Source organism: Panthera leo, chromosome A3, assembly GCF_018350215.1.
Source record: "Panthera leo isolate Ple1 chromosome A3, P.leo_Ple1_pat1.1, whole genome shotgun sequence".
In the NCBI taxonomy this organism is placed as follows: Eukaryota; Metazoa; Chordata; class Mammalia; order Carnivora; family Felidae; genus Panthera; species Panthera leo.
Window position 1 is genome coordinate 123,700,414 of NC_056681.1, and position 21,960 is coordinate 123,722,373.

Sequence of the window (21,960 nt, forward strand, 5' to 3'; positions counted from 1 at the left end):
GAGCTAATGTAAAATACAACATAACTAATTTTTACACTAATGGCACGTTGAAATGGTAACATTTTGGATATAGTGGGTAAAATAAAATATGTTAAAAATTAATTTTACCTATTTCTTTTTCCTTTTTTTAAAATGTGGCTACTAGAAAATTCTAAATTAATTATGGATCACATTGCATATTTTTTAAATATTTATTTATTATTTGTTTTAAAACCATTAAAACCAGTATGATTAACATGGTGTTATATTAGTTTCAGGTATACAATATTGTGATTTAAAAATTCAATAAATACATTACTCAGTGCTCATCAGGATAAGTGTACTTTTAATCCCCTTCACCTATTTCACCCAGCCCCCTTCCACCTCCCCTCTGGCAACCAGTTTGTTCTCTGAGTCTGTTTTTTTTTTTTTGTCTCTTTTTTTTTAGTTTGTTCATTTGTTTTGTTTCTTAAATTCCACATATGAATGAAATCATATGGTGTTTGTCTTTTTCTGACTGACTTAATTCATTTAACATTATATCCTCTAGATCCATCCATGTTGTTACAAATGACTAGATTTCATTCTTTTTTGTGGCTGAATAATATTCCATTGTATGTGTATACTACATCTTCTTTATTCATCTATCAAGGGACACTTGGGCTGCTTCCATATCTTGGCTATTGCAAATAATACTGCAATAAACATAGGGGTACAGATATGTTTTCAAATTAGTGTTTTCGTTTTCTTTGGGTAAATACCCAGTAATGTAATTCCTTTATATTTCTATTGGAAAGAGCTTCTCAAGCACCATCTCCGGGTTCAGGAGCCCAGAGCTGGGGACCTGAGCAGATGTCGCCCACCTCACCAGGTAAGTCACATGACCTTCCACAGGCCTTCCATGCCTCTTTTCTGTCCCCAGGCATGGAACAGACCCAAAGTGCACAGTGGGTCCTGGTGGAAGTTGAAGGATACTTTGCCTGATGCTTATTGCTCCTTTAGAGCACTAAGGCATTTTAGAACGATTTTAGTTGTTTGCTTTAAATACCTGCTAGTCTCATTATTAACTGTGTGATCTTCAGCGTGTTACTATCCCTCTCTGAACACCTTATTCTTCATGTCTAAAATAAATGATTTATTGTGAATCCATTGAACCCACCCTACTAGATCTGTGAACTTCTTAAAAATGCGATGTGATCCCTACCTGGCAGACATGTCCTGAGGATCAACTGTCAGGGTGTAAGTAGCCCAACATCTAATGCTAAATAAGCAAATAAACAATATTCAGTGCCTAAAGGTTCTGAAGGAGCAGGAAGGAAAAGCCCTAGAGAAGACAGTAGTAACTGAAGAGTTAACATCTGTGTGTGTGCACGTGTTTATATGTGTGTGCACGCATGTGTGCACACATATGTATGAGTGCATGTGTATGCTACTTGAGGGGGATGGGGTGCAGGAAACCAACAATAAGCAAATAAACAAATAAATACATAACTTGAACTGGGGTCTGTACTGTGAGGAAGAATGAAGTAGGACAAGGAGTTACTGAGCACCAGGGTGGAGACACTGGTTGGGGAAGGCTTCTTGCCACAGGGACCTCCCCTGAGGGTCAGTGCCAGCCATGTCTCCACTTTGTTACGTTCCAGGCCTGCGGGGATATAGCCTTTGGGAAGAAACCTGTCCTTTAACACTGCCTCATTTTACTTTTCCTGTATCCACCTACACTGTTTCTTTTTACTCCAAAAACTTTCGTGTAACCAGAATCACCAGAGCAGTGCAACTTTCTAAGAAAACAATTTAACTAAAGCCAGTTGGCCTAAAATCAATCCCTCTAAAGTGAATTTGCATATAGGCAACTTGCTCAGGGGTTCATGTACCAGATGCTCCTTCCACTTCCCTTTTTTAAAAAATAACTATTAGAGCATTTTCTATGAAGTCAGTCAGTTCTAGCCTCTTGTGAAATTTAGGTTTTTGCTAATTGCTTTCTGTTTCAGTCATTTGCTAAAGGTATTTCCTATTTTCGTGTTTCTGATAAGCATGTATGTGATTCTTCCCATATGATTCATCAAACGGATCACTTTTGCAATTTTCTACCTGCTTCCTTTATACCTGTGTGTCTCTCTGGGTTTACCTACACAAATCACCCCTCCTGTGTTTGATGCATTTAATGCAGATTACTACTGAGACCAACACAAACCATTCTGCAGAAAGCTTCCTAGTGGAAAGTTTATACTATGTGCTTCTAACTTCGTAAAGTGGAAAAGTAAGATGACAATACCCATGTGGGTGTGCCACACATGTCCACAGGAAGCCCATTTGGCAAGGGTGAGTTGCCGAAGCCCACATGTGTGGGCAGAGCCTGGGCCGCAGGTTTTCTGACTCCGAACTCAGTGCTTCAGTGAAGCATTCTACGCTGCCTCCATTAATAATTTTGCAAATGTACTGATTATGCTGCTAATTAGTTAAATAAGACACAGCTGATCTACCATTTGCTCAAACACGGTCTCATTTGAACTTCCAAAATGTCCTTTCTTGTTACCACTACCCCTTTAATGAGGAGGAAACTTGATTGAATGAATGAACAAATTAATTACAGAAAATGGAGTTTATAAACTTAGTCCAAGGATGGAAAAAAAGAAAAACTGAGGCCAGGAAATCGTTGAACAAAGTAACAAACAAACATCCTCCTTTAGAACATCTAAGCAAGTTGTTCCCAGACAGGGGAGATTTTGTACCCCCAAGGGCGTCTAGAAATGTCTGGAAACAGGGGCGCCTGGGTGGCTCAGTTGGTTGAATGTCCGACTTCAGCTAGGGCATGAGCTCACAGTTCATGAGTTCGAGCCCCACATTGGGCTTGTTGCTGTCAGCCTGTCAGCACAGAGCCCACTTCAGATCCTCTGTCCTCCTCTCTCTGCCCTTCCCCTGCATGCACGCTCCCAAAAATAAATACATATTTAAAAAAAGAAATGTCTGGAAACATTTTTTACTGTCACATTGGGGAGAGGGTGCTAGTGGCATCTAATAGGTAGAGACCGCAGATGCTGCGAAAACACCCTACAATGCATAGGACAGCCCCCTCCCACGAAAGTACTATCTGGCCCCAAATGCCAATAGTCGCTGAGGCTGAAAAACCTTGACTTAAGGGCTGCGTGTTCAAGGAGGTAAAAATTCGATGTATGCTGAGGACAAACTGCTCTTTAAGGAAATGGTCTTCTCTGTGTAACCTGTTTTCCCAACAGGGCCTTTACATGTTTTGCCATTTACGGCCAAGCCCCCATATCAGAAAGAAATCCATGTTCCTCTGTCCATTTTCCCAGCCTGCAGTCTTGGGTGAGGTTCTGTTTTGCTTGTCTGTTTTCTCTGGCACAGCCCCCTCTCCACCAAGTCTCTTTAAATGAGCTTAACTCTGGCTCTCAGTGGAAAGAAAGGCCATTATGGCCTCAGGCTTTGTCTCTGCTCCCAGACCTGCTGTCTGCTTGTCTGAGTGAGGCTCCCCGGTCAGCCAGAGCGGGTGGGATCTCTGGCTGAATCTATTCCCTTTCGGACAAGGCAAGCCCAGGAACCAAAGGAGGCAAGTGAGGGTTTTCTATTTCTTTCCATCTGTCCTTCCAACACCATGCTCCCCATATCTCTGGTCTTCCTCTTCTGTCTTCCCTCCCTCACTCTTACAGATGACCTGTGATATCCTTATCCCTGGTTTTCTGGGCAGCCCGCCCCATCAGTGTCTAGACCTCAGGGCTCCTTTCTTTTTTTCTTCCTTTTAAACCTCATCCTCAGATAGGGTCTCTCAGGAAAGAGTCAAGATGCTGATGAGTGATAATTAGTGTCTGACCCCTTCCAGGCAGACTAAGGACTTTGCCTTAGCTCACAGGCTAATGGTGGGCTATCAGACATTCTAACACAAAGTGCTTCCCCATCCTTCACCCTGCCAGCTTTCAGATCTCCTTTCTAGCACTAGGAGGAGAAGAAGGGATTGTTCATGCTCAGTAGAACAATGGAAAACATGCTCATAACTCCAGGTGACCCAGCCGGCTTCTAATGGTGCCTGCATGAAACACAGGGCTGTAGACCCTAAGTCTGGTCTCCTCAGTGAAGAGACACCGGCACCTGCTTGGTGGGGGTGAGGGGCAGAACCCTCACAACATATCCCATGTTCTTAAGCCAGTGTTTCTCAGACAGGAGAGTGCATCAGGAGCCCCTCTTTTGCTTCCAGCAAAAGGCAGCCATCCCAGCAACCCAGAAGGGGACTGCTGTCCTCCACTCTGGGGAAGGCATTCCTCTTTCTCCCCTTCGGTCTCTGGTGCTTGGAGCTGCATGGTTTGATGCAAGTTGGAGTCCTCACCAGCTCTCCTTGGTGAAAGCCAGGGACTTGCCCTGCGTGACTTGCGTGCCCTGCGTGACTTGCCCTCACGCAGTCAGCATCTTCCTCGGTGAGGACACTCCCCAGCAGGGAGTAAATGACTTTAAAAATCAGTGTTACTTAGCATGCAGTGCCATGTTACCAGAATATAAAAGTTTGGAAGTGATTTTCCATATAATTCAAGAGGTAAAATAAAATTGAGAAAATGTTAAATTTTTTGTTGTTGTTTTGGCCCAAATTATGCTCTACTATCTATGTGCTTCTTCAGCCTATTGAACTTTACCCTGAATTAATCATTCTGATTCCAGGTAAAGTTTTAACATTACCTACTACTGGCTCCACACCATGTTTTCACACAGTAATCACGGCCAAGTTTACTTCACTTCACGCCAGCTGTGGCAAAGTAGGACAATTACCTAACGCACCCCCAACAAATGATGTGACACTTATCTTAGGGCCTGCCTTGATGTTATCACTGCCATGGTCATCTGATGTTATTACTGTCTCCATCTAAGCCTCCTTAACCCAGCTGGCCACTCCCTGCCCTTTCCTTGAAACTCCCACAGCGATGCTACCACACTCCGTCCAAAGTTTTGCTTTGCTTGTTTTGTTTTCATAGGACATGTATGTGTTTCCAATAACTTTTTAATTTTTAAATCAGTGAAGCAGCAAAGCTCCCAAAAGTGCATTGGTTTGGGGTGTTCTCCATCCACAGATTCAAGGCATAATAATTAAAGATCATGGGGATTATGACCAATGATGGATTGTCCTATTCTAAATTAGAAGTAGAACCAGACAGACTGACTGCTCCCTCTTGCACCTCACACTAAGCCCTCCCAGGATGGCTGTGACCACCATAACACAAAGCAAGGACTCTGGAAGTATAGGAGAAGCAGTGATTACTAAAATCCAAGGAGATACTGAAAAATTGGTAACCTTAAGGTTGGGTAGGATTTCAAACAGTATAGAACAGGATAAAGGGCCCCCAGGAAATGGAACAACGTCTCCAGCCTGACACCATGGTAGAGAAAGACTTGCAAAAACAAACTAGCCCATCAGTATTGTTGGAGATGGAAGCTCTGGGGTGCAGAAGGGCACCTAAGGAGAGGCTAGGTAGTTGGGTCAGAGAAGACAATGCAGAGCTCTAGATGATGAGCTGGATGTGGACTTTATTCTGTGTGGATTACAATAAGTGACAGGTTTTGGAACTTTAACTAGGACATTTGCTGCCAAGAGGAGAGGAGGGGGAGGGGAACTCTGTAGCAAAGTGAGCAGATTGAAGTCAGGTTGGATTGGTAGAGTAGGGCTGAAATGCTGGTATGAAGCCATAGCCAAAGCCAAAGATAAGGCAATGCATATCAAAATATTTTCCCAGTGCAAGGTCTAAGGTAGTCACTCAACAAATATTTACTGAAGTTGATGGTTCCAGGATTTGGAGTGTAAGTGACTGGTGATGACATTCACTGGGATCAGGAAAAGAAAACTGGGCACTGGGAGGGAGATTGTAGGGTAAGCCATGGGCATGTTGCGTTTGAGGTGCTTAAGAAACATCCAGGTGACGATGACTAATTGGCATTGGAGATACAAATCTGGAGCTCAGGAGAGAGGTGTAGGACGGAGAGGAAATCATCAGTGTTTAGGGCATAGGTGAAATCACAAAAATAAACGATATCTTCTGATAACCGGAAACCTCATGGTTCTTCTGGGATTCTTGTGTTTGCTCCTTTAACTGACTAATTTATCATTTTCTAAGAGCCTCCATTGTACAACATATGGGAAGAAGATATGGCTCAGCCCACAACAAGCTTGACATACAGCTCATTCGTGTGCACACGTCTGCAAAGAGTTACCTGCAGTATAATCCATAAGTAGCACTGTGTTCTGGTGACACATAAAAAACAGGGAGCCTAGTTCTATCTTAGAAGTAAAGATAAAGGTGGGAAATCATGGAATTGTTCACAAAAGAAAAAACACCAAAACAGAGCCTTGAAATCTAAATGGGTCTTGGGGATTTCTTTTGTCATTGTGGTGACTGTTTTTTCCAGGCAGAAGGGGCCACCTAAGCAAAGATGATAAGACACCAGGTGGCCTGAGTTTGAACTGTTTGAAAGCTGGAGCAGTGTGCCAGAAAGATGAGTGTGACATGACTGGATCTGTGTTTTGGGAAGGCACTTCTGGTGGCAAGTGTGGATGGTGGATTAGAGCCTGCAAAGATGCCTTAACTAAGAGCTTCGTGCCAAAATGCCTTCCTTCTCATCCCTTTGTCTGCTTCCCAAAGGCCTCAGGAGGGCTGGGCTCTGAAGACCCCCATTTGTGAATGAGGTGAACCATTAGAATAGGCTTAGACCTGAACGTACACGTGAATGCCTTCGTGGCCAGCAGAATGCCAGGCAGGTACAGACACAGCACTGGGGGGAATAAAACTAAGGCTGCTCAAGAAAGTAGCTCAATGATTTGGTCCAATTTGTACTTACAAGTTGGTTTATCATAAATGAGATTTCTTCCAATCATTACTAGTTTTGCATTTGGCTTCCTAAATCCCCTCTGTTTTCTAAAGAATTGTTTTATGTGTCAACACTGGCCATGGCTCCAGCCACAATCCCAGCCCCAGCCCCAGCTACAGGGAAAATGCAAAGCTCCTAACTTTGAGGGACCCAAAGGGAGGGTGCCTAAGCTCAGTATAGATGCTCTTGCCAGGCTTTCCACTCGATAACTTGCATTTTAACAACTGTTAACACAAAACATCATGCTACAAAATTCGAGGGGATTTGCAAAGAAATTTTCTGGCCTAATATAGTCCCTAAATTGTATCTCAGAATATGGGATCAGGATTCAAGAGTTTTAACTATCCAAAACTTTTTTTTAAGTGCTGATTTAATTGCTATTATGTTTAGCTGCATTTTCACACATGTGCATTTTGCACATATGTAACCAAATGAACTGGAGGCTGAATTTCTAGAGTAATTTCTTAAGAGCCAAGAAATGAGAATGGGGGATTTTATTCCACAGTTCAAGATGCACCAGCCCTAGCATGTCTGGCAACAGAGAGAAGCACAGCCACAAAAAGGACTGTCCTGGGGCATCTGGGTGGCTCAGTTGGTTGGGCCTCTTACTTTGGCTCACCTTATGATCTCACATTCATGGGTTCAAGCTCCACATCAGGCTCTGTTCAATCAGTGCAGAGCCTGCTTTGGATTCTGTCTCCCTCTCTCTCTTTCGAAAGTAAATAAACATTAAAAAAAAAAAAAAAAAAAAAAAAAAAGGACTGTCCTTTGCAATGCTGGGATACCTCTACCTGTGAATTCTCTAAGCATAAAAATACATTGTTCGATCTGGGCCTTGGAAAGTAACCTCCATCCCACAGTGGATGATGGTGTTAGACCAGGTTCTGCATAAGAAAATTTTCAAACAATGATGACAGTCTAGCATGTGCCTTCTGAGTCCCATCTCTGCCTTCGTTCTCAGCATCTCCTCTCCTCTGGTCTACAACTAATGCCTTAGAGGGAGGTTTCTGAAATTTCCTACTAAGTAGCAACCCACATTGACTCTCCAGAGCACTGCCATCCATCCATCCAGTGCAGAGTGTGGAAGAGAGGTGTTTCCTCTAGGAAACCCCAGCAAAGCCTAGCAGGACTTCCACTTTCACTGCATATGGGAGTGTATGCTGAGGGTCTCCCTAGTAAGAGATCCTACTAAGAAAAACACCCTGCTAACCAGTAGAGTCAGTGTTACCATTTACTCCCTCATAGGGCTTTATTATTCCACAAAGCTTATTTTCACCTTATATCTGAATTGTAAAAAGACATTTTAACCCCAGAAAGTCTATTATAATGTTCACCAAATTTACTACATTTAAAAAATTTGGTATATAAACCTACCATTTGTAACAACAGATGAAAGTGAACTTATTTACCCCTTTCTTTCTTATGTTTTATTTTCTTCCAATGTTAGAACAAGAAAGAGCACTGGATGAAGAGGCCAGAGTTCTGTATTTCAGTCTGAACTCTGCCAATAATGCTGGAAACCTCTGAAGGTGAATCAGCCCTTCTAAGGTTCAGATTCCTGGCCTCTCAAAAGGCACAGAAACTTTCTCAGCCACATGCCCCACAAGACTGTTGTGAGCTTCAGACAGGAACGGTGTCTGTGAAAACAGTCTAAAACCCATCGTGAGCCAGAGCAAAGAAAGGGAGCCTCAGATTTTCCACAGATATTCCACATCAAACATCACGTCGTTTCAGTGTACTTAATTTCCTTTGATATTGTCCATAGCTTTGGCCCTAAATAGTTCACATTCTTAGAATTAATTTAATAATAATCTGATAGCTGCTTGTGCTTCCTGCAATATTTATAGCCAACTATGAAGACAATAACCTTCTCACCTAAGAACTAAAGACTATGATGGTTATTATTCCATATTTAAATCCACTTAAGTCGTGTAGTATCAGACCATCACTGAAACCATTTCAGATCTAAGAGATTTGCCAATGTGTCCTCATGTACTGTCTGCTCCTGTTGGATCATTCTTTGAGTCCACCAACACTGACTAAGCAAACACTCCACAGAGAGCTAGCCACAGAGACCATGCAGCTGCTGGGAACTAAGAATTGAGTGAGAAGGCGGATAATGAGGAGCATGCCTTATAGATAGTAAATTTTTGGAGCATTTTGAGAGAAATCTTTTTTTTCGCAAACCTTCTTTTCAGATTTCCATACTTTATCATTAAAAATGACAGCGATTGCCAAAATGTGTCCTTGGCAGTAGAGATCATATTTGGTCTAGTAAAAATCTTAGCAGCTTTGTCTTTTAACCAACAGCGCATCTAAAACCTTTCATCAAATTCAGAATGTGAGAGAAATTACAGTGAAATCTGGAGAGCTGGAGACCAAAATCAGCTGATAGAAAATTAAGTTTTGCTGCAAGCAGCCTCCTGTGCAAAAACATCTGCTCGGAGCAATGTCTGTGGTGCTGAATGCAAAAGCACCAGGTACAAGGAGCAATGATTAAACTAGATCAAATCCAGGAGTGTGTCCTGGGACTAGAGAGAGGGGTTTTCCAAAAATCTGAGTTTTGTTTTCATCTATAATTGTGCAAAGAAATAGAAATTCCATTACGTGAAATCTGGGCACCTTTTTGGCTGCATAAGAACCATGTGTACAATTACTATAAGCTGTTATACCTAGTCAATTCTAGATCACAGGGAAAGAAGCATAGATACCTTGTAACAATAGTTAATGATCTCCTAATGAAGTAGCATTTCTGTACTTCATTGATAAGGACAATTTAAATATTTGTAACTGGGGGCGCCCGGGTGACTCAGTCAGTTAAGTGTCTGACTTACACTCAGTCATGATCTCATGGTTCGTGAGTTCAAGTCCCACGTCGGACTCTGTGCTGACAGCTCGGAGCCTGGAGTCTGCTTCAGATTCTGTATCTCCCTCTCTCTCTGTGCCTCCCCGACTCACACTCTCTGTCTCAAAAATAAATAAAAATTTTTTTAAAATTTAAAAAAATAATTATTTATAACTGATTATTTGAGTTTCATTTATCCATTAAACAAATATCTGTAATACTGAAGAGTATGCTCCTGTTTGGGTTTATATCTTGAGGAAAATTTGAATTGTCTTAATATTTGCTAACCATGTCTAGAATTCAAGCACCATATTTTCAAATTAAGCTTGCTTTTGCTTGAGATCTTTCCTTTAAAAATATATAGACTTAGCTGAATAATCTATATTTTATTGTATTTTAAGCAAATACAGAAGGAAGCTTTTAGGAAAAAGTTAGCATGCACTGTTTTCTTTTTCCCAATACCTTTAGAGGAAAATAGTGTGATCGGTCAAAAGCAAATGACTGAAAGGATTGACAGGTTGTAATACTGTAGGTCCAGGAATTGGGGGGTAAACCACACTGTCTTCTTCAAGGACTGCAGAGAAGAGATTAGCTCCCTGTATTTCCAGCAGCATGGCAGATTCAATCCTCTGAATGAAACACCCTGGTAAACACCACTACAATTTCTGAATAAAATATTTTAAGCACTTCTTTAACTTGACAAAAGGGTCAGGAATCTTCAGAAGAAGAAAAAAAATGGGGAACAAAATGAATACCAAAGTCAGCTAACTGAAACCACATAAGCACTAGAACACATGTGTGATCTCCATTTTCACTTCAACAGAGAAAAAAAAAATCTTGCTGCAACTCAAAATCCAAAGGCAATAAAACTGGGAGAAAATATTCGCGACAGTATCACAGATAAAGGGCTCCTAACTCTAATTTTAAAGAACTTCTAAAATTTGGGAGGAAAAATGGGCAAAAACACAGACAATTCACAAAAAGAGATACAAAAGTGGCTCCAAAACATATGAAAAGGTGTTGTCCTTACTCATGATAGGAAGAATAGGCATTAAAACCACACTGAAATGCCATTTCTTACCCAATAGATTAGCAAAATTTGAAAACGTGGCAATGTGCTCTGCTGGCAAGGCTATGGTTAGTTTATGGTTTCATACTTTGCTGGTGAAGCTTCAAAAGGGAAAGAACCCTGTGTGAAGAAGAGTTTGGCAACATGTAACAGAACCACGTATGTTCCTTCAACCCAAAAATCTCCCTAGAAATGCTAGAAATTTACCTAAAGTATCCTCTAGGATACACTCTCTAGGTTGCATGTTCCAACAAGGTGCATGTGACCCTTCGGGTCTTAGGGTAATTCTATTTTTAATTTTTTGAGGAACCTCTACAATGTTTTCCTGAGTGGCTGCACCACTTTGTACTCCTACCAGCAGTGGAAAAGAGTTCCCTTTTCTCCACATCCTTGCCAACATCTGTTGTTGCCTGAGTTGTTAATTTTAGCCATTCTGACAGGTGTGAGGTGGAATGAATCTCTTTGTGGTTTTGATTAGTATTTCTGATGATGAGTCATGTTGAGCATCTTTTCTCATGTCTGTTAGCCATCTGGATGTCTTCTTTGGAAAAGTGTCTGTTCATGTCTTCTGCCCATTTCTTCACTGGATTATTTGTGTTTTGGGTGTTGAGTTTGGTAAGTTCTTTATACATTTTGGATACTAACCCTTTATCTAATATGCCATTTGCAAATATCTTCTTCCATTCTGATAGTTGCCTTTTAGTTTTTGTTGATTATTTCCTTAGCTGTGCAGAAGCTTTTTATCTTGGTGAGGTCCCAGTAGTTCGTTTTTGCTTTTGTTTCCCTTGTCTCCCGAGACAAGGTCAAAGAGGTTGCTGCCTATTTCCTCCTATAGGATTTTGATGATTTCCTGTCTCACATTTAAGTCTTTCATCCATTTTGAATTTATTTTTGTGTATGATGAAAGAAAGTGACCCAGTTTTATTCTTTTGCACGTTGCTGTTGCTGTCCAGTTTTCCCAGCACCATCTGCTGAAGAGACTGTCTTTTTTTCCACTGGATATTCTTTCCTGCTTTTTTGAAGATCAGTTGGCCATACATTTGTGAGTCCATTTCTGGGCTCTCTATTCTGTTCCATTGATCTATATGTCTGTTTTTATGTCAATACCATATTGTCTTGGTGCAGCTTGAAATCTGGAATTGTGATGCCTCCAGATTTGGTTTTCTTTTTCAGGATTTCTTTGGGTATTTGGGGTATATTCTGGTTCCATACAAATTTTAGAATTGTGTGGTCCAGTTCTGTGAAGAATGCTGGTGTTATTTTGATAGGGATTTCATTAAATGTGAGATTGCGTTGGGTACTACAGACATTTTAACAATATTTGTTCTTCCAATCCATAAGCATGGAATGTTTTTCCATTTCTTTGTGCCTTCTTCAATTTCTTTCATAAACTTTCTATAGTTGTCAGAACTTTTACCTCTTTGGTTAGGTTTGTTCCCAGGTACTTTGTGATTTTCGGTACAGATGTAAATGGGATCTGTTCCTTGATTTCTCTTTCTGCTGCTGCATTATTGGTGTATAGAAATACAACCAATTTCTATACACTGATTTTATACCCTGCGACTGCAAATTCATGTATCAGTTCTAACAGTTTTTTGGTGGAGTTTTTCAGTTTTTCCACATAGAGTATCATGTCATTTGCGAAGAGTAAAAGTTTGGCTTCTTCCTTGCCAATTTGTATGTCTTTTATTTCTTTTTGTTGTCTGATTGCTGAGGCCAGGACTTCCAGTACTATGTTGAACAATAGTGGTGAGAGTGGACCTCCCTGTCATGTTCCTGACCTTAGGGGGAAAGCTCTCAGTTTTTCCCCATTAAGGATAATACCTGGGTCTCTTGTATATGGCCTTTATGATGTTGAGGTGTGTTCACCCTATCCCTACTTTCTTTTTCTTTTTAAATTTATTTATTTAAATTCAGGATTTCTATGTTAACTAACATACAGTGTAGTATTGGTTTCAGGATTCATCACTCAAATATAATACCCAGTGCTCATCCCAATAAGTGCCCTCCTTAATGCCCATCACCCATTTGGCCCATCCCCCTGCCCACCTCCCCTCCAGCAACCCTCAGTTTGTTCTCTGTATTTAAGAGTCTCTTATGGTTCATCTCCCTGTTTTTAACATATCTTTCCTTCCCTTCACCTGTGTTTATCTGTTTTGTTTCTTAAATTCCGCATATGATCCCTACTTTCTTGAGGGTTTTTATCAATTAAGCATGCTGTATTTCATCAAATTCTTTTTTTGCATCTATTGAGAGGATCTTATGGTTCTTATCCTTTCTTTTATTAATGTATTGTTTCATGTTGATTTATTTGTGAATTAAGGCAAACAACAAAAACAAGAAACAAAACAATAGGGCTTCTAAGAATCTTAAGGGCCTTGTCCCATTGACTGCAGTCCCTCAGGGAGGTTAGGTAGAGGAGGGCGTATCTAGAGATTTGTGAGTGAGACTTTGGTCTAATGGAGATGCTTATAAATTGAAACAAAAGCTCACAACATTTTTAAAGGAAGCATATCAACTTAGACAAAAAAGAGTGATACTCAATGGGGTGCCTGGGTGGCTCAGTCGGTTGAGCATCCAACTTCAGCTCAGGGCATGGTCTCAGGATTTGTGGTTTTGAGCCCTATACCGGGCTTGCTGCTGACAGCACAGAGCCCACTTTGGATCCTCTCTCTGTCCTTCCCCCACTTGCTCTCTCTCACCCTCTGTCTCTCAAAAAATAAATAACAATATTAAAACAAAACAAAAGGAATGATACTCAAGGAATTGTACCTGAGGGATGGTACCCCACAGAGGACCTTCACCTGCACCTGGACCTGATCTAGATGGTGAGATACTGACTTCAAGCTGATTTCTAAAGGGATGAGAATGGATGGTCTTAGGGATAAGGGATGGATGTATTTCACACATGTAAGGGGTGGCAACTCTTATGGCCAGAGGGCAGACTGGGACGGGCAGAGTCTTTTCCAAATATGGGAGCAACAATACTGTCATTCCATTTGCCCTCCTCAGAATGTGACTTTGACTCTTCTCTCATCAATAGAGAAGGTCTGTAAGAGGGTTTCCAGATGTAACAAGTGAGAAAATACAGGAAACCCAAAAAATTTTTTAGTATACGTATGACCTGAAAGTTGCATGGGACACACTTAATACTAAAAAATATTGTTATCTGAAATTCAAATATAACTAAGCATTTTTGTATTTTATCTGGCAACCCTAGAATTTCTCCCCTTAAGTCTGGGCGGGCTTGTGATTACGGCTGAGATGATGCTATGTGAGTTCCTGGGCTAGGTCATAAAAGGTGGTACAGCTGCCTGGTTCTCTCTCCTAGGTTGTTTGCTGGTTGGAACACAGTCACCATGCTGTGAGTCACTAGCCTGTGGTGCACATGGACAGGAATGGGGGTGCTGGCCAATAGCTCTGGCTAAGCTACCAGACAGCAGCTGGTACCAGCTTGCTAGCCATGTGTGAGAGTGATCTTAAAAGTGAATCTTGGGGTGCCCAGCTGGCTGGGTCAGTGGAGCGTGTGACTCTTGATTTCAGGGTTGTGAGTTCAAGCTCTGTGTGGTGTAGAGATTGCTTAAAAAAAAAAAAATCTTTTAAAAAAAGAGTCAATCTTTATTCCAGACCATCGCTGAGCCAGCCCAGCTCTGCCACTAAGTTTTAGGGCTGTTTGTTTTTTGTTTTGTTTTGCTTTTAGGTTTCATTTATTTATTTTGAGAGAGAAATAGAGAGCATGAGTAGAGGAGGGAGGACAGAGAGAGAGGGAAAGAGAGAGAATCCCAAGTGGTTTCCGTGAGCAGTCAGTATGCAGAGCCTAATTCGGCGATCGAACTCATGAAGCCATGAAATCATGATCTGAGCCAAAATCAAGAGTCAGTTGCTTGATGGACTGAACCACCCAGGCACCCCAAGTTTTAGGGTTGTTTGTTATGTAACAATAAGGTAACTAGAAAAACAGGTCACATGTTATATCAATCAGGGTTCTCCAGAAAAATGAAACCCAACAGTGTAATTATATACACACAACATATAAAGACAGAGAGAGAGAGAGAGACAAAGAGACCAAGAAGGATTAAGAATTCAAGTAATTGGCTTAAATGATTATAGAGGCTTGGCAAGTCCTAAATTTGCAGAGTAGTCCAGAGGCTGAATACCCAAAGAAGAGTTGCAGCTGCCATCCAAAGGCAATCTTGTGGTAGAATTCTCTCTTGCTTGGAGGTAGGAGGAAGCCAGTCTTTATTCTTTAAGGCCTTCATCTGATTAGATGAGGCCCACCTACATTATGGAGGGTAACCCAAGTCTACCAATTTAAATGTTAATCTCATCCAAATAACATCTTCATAGAAATTATCCAGAATAATGTTTGACCAAATATTTTGGCACCATGGCCCAGCCAAGTTGACATATAAAATTAACCATCACACACATTAAAGGCTTGTAGCTCATGATTTGTCTAAACCAGCATTTCTCTTCTGGGCCCTAGAGAGGTCTTGACACTTTTATATATATGACTTTATAGGAAATGACAGAAGTACACGTTCTCTGCTGCCAAAATTTACCATGATTGGCATTGAAATTGCAACTCTGGGGTGTAACATTCATTAGATGACAGAACAGGTTTGAAAAAATCCTTTTAACACCATATAGAAAATGACCCACGTGGCAGGATCTTTATCAGAACCCCATAAACTGTGAGAGGAGGGCAAGTTATAGCCTTGATAAAAGGCATATGTGTTTCCAGGCTTTGACACTAATGACTGGAGTCCAGAGATGAAAATGGATGGGAGGGTTAATTAGTACTTCTACCTCCCTCAGTACTTCCACTTACCCCTGACCTGTGAGAATGGGGAGGTGAGAACACGCAGCGCTGCTCCAGCAGTGTTTCTGCAACGTACCCAACAAGGGGTGGACATGACAAGAGCATCTCTGCCCATCTCGCAAGAGTCACATAGTGGGTGGAAGAGTGTATTGCTTCAAGGAGGCCTTTCTATTGGTCTCTTACCTCTCCACTTTCGTACCTTATTCTGGCCACATTCCTTATCTTGCTTAGCCAAATCAACTTCCCCTCTTTGACAGAAAAAAAAAGGGTGGGGGGACTCTTTGTGCTGTACACTCGAAAATATTTAAAAGCCTAAACCCAAGGTCACGAAACTTTTGCTTTCACTTAGCACAAGACTTACGGACAAGGACACTGCCTTCCTTCAGAGGGATTGTGAATGCCCTAGAACATCAAGTAAGAGGTATTTCCACACAGTGTGATCTGGTAGAGTCCAATCAAAAGCTCTGGAAAGAGGGGCACCTGGGTGGCTCAGTCGGTTAAATGTCTGACTTCGGCTCAGGTCAAGATCTCAAGGTCCGTGAGTTTGAGCCCCATGTCGGTCTCTGTGCTGTCAGTTCAGAGCCTGGAGCCTGCATCGGATTCTGTGTCTCCCTCTCTTTGCCCCTCCCCGACTCGTGCTCTGTCTCTCTCTGTCTCTCAAAAAATGAATAAACGTTAAAAAATTTGTTTCTTAAAAGCTCTGGAAAGAAAGTCACAACTACCTATGGGGCCACTGGTAGCATGTTGACTAATGCAAGGGAAATTCTCTTTAAGAAGTTGGCTCCAAGAGCAAGTGTCATGTCTCCTCAACTCAAGGGATAATCAAAAGGAGACTAGACATCCTGTGAGTACTGACTTAACTTCTTTATGGCTCATGGATAGTGAATACCTTGGCTGTTTGCTCAACTGAACATTGAATGTTCTCCAGATGCCATCTTTCTTCTTCTCCCATGGTCCATCCCATTTTCCCCAAGCTCTTCCCTAATTAATTGTATCTTCTCCCTTTCTCTCTCAACCCTCCTAGCTTAAGAAATGTCTTCAAGTTTTCTCTTATCATATATAGGCTTCCAGTCTACAGTCCAGGTCCTAGAGGGGAATTCCTCCCCTTTTACTGAGACTTAAGAGTTTTGAAACACAAAAGCAAGGATTGCCTTCTTTCTGCTTTCTGCCGTGCTTTCCTACCCTACTGTAGGGAATGTGGAATGTCCACTTGACTAGGTGGGAGAAGGGCCAGAAGAATACCAGGAACAAAACTGGATTCATTATTATTTCAATAGCATGATACCACAGCATGCTGGTTTTGAAAGCAGGCCGTAAGTATGAGACACCAATGACTCAGTCAAGGCGAGTGGCAACTCAGCACATTCCATTAGCAGCTACAACTGGACCCAGTGTTTCTCCTTCAAAATGCTGTTTATTCATTCATTCATTCATTCATTCACCCACTCAATGATGTTAACATTTTCAAATTTATTTTGTTAGCTATTTTTTCTGAGAAAAGGGAGTGTGATGCATAAAATATCTAATAAAATAAGTAAAGAAAAATCACTTTGGAAATAAACCTAATTTTCAGAGTCAACATAGGTCAGAAATGATATTGAATGAGTGAGCATCCAAGTTCAAATTATCATGTTGAACCGAGCAAATACTTGTGAAGAACAAAGGAAAATATCAGAACTGACTGAGGAGCACCAGGCCTTTCCGTGCAGTCAGTGCTGATAGAAACAAACATCATCCATATGCAGGTAGGATTACATATGGAAAATCCACAAGACTCTGAACTGAGCACCTACTGTAGTTAAGGTATTTTCCCATCAAAGCTTTAGTTACAAGTATAGTGAGACATCAAGGGGAGATTACAGTGAAAATAAAAGCTACTTACCTTCAGGAGAAACTTCTTGATCGATGGAGTTAGGGAGTGGGAAGGACTTGTCTTTTGGAATCTCATTCACAGGAACTTGAACAAACAGATGAAGAAGTTACTAAAATTGCCATTCTCCCAACATTTACTATTTGTGCTATGGCTCATGAATGCCCTTGCAAATTGGATTTTTTTTTTTAGGGGTGCCTAGGTGGCTTAGTCAAGTTAAGCATTCAACTCTTGGTTTCAGCTCAGGTCATGATCTCATGATTCATGGATTTGAGCCCCATGTTGGTGGCAGTGCAAAGCCTGCTTGGGATTCTCTCTCTCTCTGCCCCTCCCCTGCTCATTCTCTCTGCTCCCCACCCCCACCCCCGCCTCTGAAAATAAAATAAACTTAATTTTTTTTTTTTTTACTTTTTAAAAAACACCTGTGGCTTTCTTCTCCATAAAAATACACAAACACACAATTTTTAAAATTTATTTTCTTTCACTGAAAATTGGTTTGTTCAGTGACCTGATATTAATATTGCATAGTGGGAAGAACATTGAATTGGCTCTGTCACTAACACAGGCAAGTTCATGTAACCTCTATTGATCTCAGTTCCTCATCTGTAAAGTGAGAAGGTTGGACTAAATGACCTCCATATGCCCTTCTATTATGATGTGTCCTAACTGAAGGGAAGTTCAGTATTCCTTAATGGAGGGTCTTGCATTAGAAGCAGTACTCTTGGTGAAAGGTGTGGCTGGCCCCTTGATTCACTTTCCTCACTCTTTCCTCCTGAGTTCTCCCTTATTCTTGTGGACCCTGGATGATTCTTACAGCTACCATCATACTGACTTCAGAAGGACTCTACATGGACACAGGCCCTTGCCTTGGCACCTCTGAATACTACTTAGATAGGGAAGAAACACTTAAAGTGGAAATACACAGAAAGAGCAGCATGCATCTAGAGTGAATCAACTTACAAGCTATGGCTTACTCACTTTTACTCTGTGATGCACAACAAGGGTCCCACTCAGTCTGGGTCCCCATATGCCTTCTCACCTAAAAGTATCCTTATGGAAACGTAAACTTCTCATAGCTCAGGCTCAGAGAGGATGAGAAAGGCCCAGTTATTTATCAACTGAGTTCCCCCTTACAATTGTTCTGGTTTTATCTGAAGACTTTGCCTGGTCTCTAGATGATAGACACCAAGATGACCTTCTGGGAAGTCTCCACTCTTACCAGTACCACCAATTCAAGGATCATGGCCTGACAGAACTCAGCATGATAGTCTTGTTATATTAGAACACAACATGGGGCGACTGAGTGGCTCAGTTGGTTGGGCGTCCAACTTCAGCTCAGGTCATGATCTCATGGTTTACAGGTTCGAGCCCTGGGTAGGGCTCTGTGCTGACAGCTCAGAGCCGGGAGCCTGCTTCAGATTCTGTGTCTCCCTCTCTCTCTGCCTCTCCCCACTCGTGCTCTGCCTCTCTCTCCTTCAAAAATAAATGAACATAAAAAAAAAAAAAGAACACAATACAGTAACCCCAGCTCTCCTCCTGTGAAATAACAGAGTAGGGGAGATATATATGATAAAAGACCAATGTTATAACTTTGCTAGTTCTCATTTTGCAGATGCATTAGTCAAGAGTTGGTGAATGTAAGAGAAAACCCAACTAAAGACTGCATTCCACAAGCATATTTCAAAAGCACGAAGTAGATAAATAAACTTTTATCTCTCAGGTAAAAGAAGTTCGGAGGTACATAGTCCAAGGCTGTTAAGACAGCCTTACAGTGCCAGTCTCAGATTTTTCCATCTTTCTGCCCCACCATCTCTAATACATAGTGTTCATTCTCATGAGAGCCTTATGGTCCAAGATAGGTGCTGGAGCTCCAGCCAATACACCCATATTGCAAGCAGTATGGAAATATAAAAGGTCAGTGCCAGATAACTGTCTGCCTTTTGAGATTTCTTAGAAGTTTCACCCACCATATATTTGTAGTTTATTGGCCAGAGATTGGTCACTTGGCCACAATACATTTGGAAACTTGGCACCTGACACCCCAAATAAAATTAGAAATCCTTTATGAGGGAAGGAGAGAAGAATAGATATTGGATTGACAGTAAATTAGCCATCTCTGCTTCAGTTGGTGTGTAACAAAGTACAGTGGGAAATCTGGAGGATGCTCCAGGCAGGTAGAAAAGGCTTCCCTGAAAAGGTTTAGCATTTGAACTAAAACAAAAGAATTAATTAGCCTCCCCAGTTGGTGAAGGCCATCTAAGACTAAACAAATAGATGTGTAAATACAAAGGGATCAAAATACAGCTTGTAGAAAAGCTCTAGATTTTTAAAACTCCTACAGCAAGGGAGAAAAGACCAGAATGGAAGATTAGAGCCAGATCATGAAGACCTTGTAAGCTGAATAGAGGACTGTGGGTTTCATCCTGTAGGTAAGAGAGAGCCAATAGGCAATTTTAAGCATGGGAGTGACATAGTCTGATTTGCACAACTGTAAGATTATTCAGCACTTACACTAGGATATGTCCATAGGTGAGTGGTACAGGGGAATTCTCTCTTATAAATGGCTCACCTCAATAGAGAGTCACTAACAGATGCGATAAGGACATCTTTGGTAATGGGGGGTGGGGGGGAGGAGGAGCAAGGCAAACAACTGGGCTAAAAACACTTTCCAAAATTTCCTTGCAAAGACAACACACACATACACACACACACACACATACTGACACACTGCACACGAAACCCAGTGTAAACACAGTCCAAATCTGCGAAAGTTGTCAGGGAATCTTGGGACTCAGATAAACATAAAGGAGGGAAAAAAATAAGGGATGGATAAAAAAGTCACAGATCTAATTCTGATCTATTCTTTTGTTCTGTCATTTACAGATCAGTCTCCCCCACCACCACTTAAATTCTATCTCACTCTTAACATAATGGAGAGCCAATTTTTTAATCAAAAGCCATTTTTAGGATCAAAGAGAAACATATTTCTAGGCGGATAGTATGTTAGTTATATCTTGTAATATCATATGGTGAGGGGTATTCAACTAAAATTAGAGATGATATTTACTGAAATTCTCAAAAAATCAAATGCCTCCAAATCCAGGGGAGGCAAATTGAATCTTTTTTCTTTCAGGATATTTTTCTCAAGTACTAGCGGAAGTGCTAATGAGAGACAGGCCTCCTTGCCATCCAGTGACAAATGTAATAGGTTACATGAAACCACAGAAAATGAGTCTATTTAAAAATGTCAGATACAACACTAAAGGAAAACTCGGTCTTGTATTTTTTCCTCTTGATCATGGTCTAATAGAGACAATTCAGAAATGATTTCTTCTGAACTTGGTGATATTCATGATTGAAATAGTGTTGCTAATGATAACAATGTGTAGAATTATTACATGGAAAGTACTAATAATGCAAATCATATGGTCTGTAGATGCAGTTGCCCGCAGATTATTTTTTTCCTAGGCATATTTGATTACTCAGAGATTAGCATACTAAAACTCAGATTTGTACTAACATATTGAGAATTGGGGTTTATAAGAACAAAATTAGACATTTAAAAATCGCTTCTTAGCCTTTTAGCTAAGATCAAGTGTAAAATTAGATATTTAACCAGATTTTCTTATGCCAGCTTTGCCATGTACAATAATGACAATACAGAGAAGGAAGTATTGAACCAAAATTAATATTTTCAAATATTTTTTTGATCTTATGTTTTTGCTTAGATCTACTACAACAGTGTTCTGTAACCCATAATATTAAAATAATTGTAAAATTATAAGTACTTGCTAAATAAAAGTACAGCTCTTAATCTGTGGTTTCAAAATAAGATGCATATTTTAGAGTCTTTAAATATTACCTGACTTCTTGACTACAGCTTCAAGAAAAAATTAGAATATTTTCTTTTTCCTAGTTAGAGGAATTTTTTTAAACTATCTTCGTATATCATGCTAATAGTTACAGGAGACACTTTTATTCTGGAAGAGACAACATTTATAAAAATATGTTACTAAGATTATGGGTCATTTCCACTGGTTTTAAGGAATAATGAAGTCAGAATTTTTAAATTGCAAACAAGTAGAGCCAGTGTTTTCTTTTCTTTCTTTCTTTCTTTTTTTTTTTTTTTTTTTTTTTTCATATTATTAGCTTTCTAGAACCATGTCCCAAAGGTGATGGGTATAGAGCAAGGAATTTTCTCAAAGAAAAAAAGTTGTAACAGAGGAACTTTTCTGACCCAAGACTTAGCATCAGACAAATCATGGCTATGACTACAGATGTGTCATAAAAGCAAAGACACAACTATAAATTTTTGTAATAATTTAATTAGCAAGAATTGCATCTGAAGTCCCATAAAATTTACTTATACCTTATTTTTCAAAAGATGTTCCTATATTATATCTAGGTATACATGATATATAGTATATAGTATATAAAGGTACATATGAAGGAATATAGAATATATACCTATATGCGTTTGTATATATATTCAGTACATGCTATAGCAGACGGTT

The 21,960-nt window shown here is 40.5% G+C and overlaps 1 protein-coding gene across 2 annotated transcripts in view; it reads right to left on the reverse strand.

Annotated features, from left to right (window-relative positions):
- LOC122216577 overlaps nucleotides 1-21,960 on the reverse strand; it is a 126,285-nt gene that overhangs the window by 91,469 nt on the left and 12,856 nt on the right. For both annotated transcript variants that reach the window (XR_006200977.1, XM_042933589.1), the window contains exon 2: nucleotides 17,459-17,533. Coding sequence is in view for 1 of the 2 variants with exons in the window: in XM_042933589.1 (XP_042789523.1) it covers nucleotides 17,459-17,533 (75 nt within the window). In the remaining variant the exon portion in view is untranslated. The remainder of the gene's footprint in view (nucleotides 1-17,458; nucleotides 17,534-21,960) is intronic.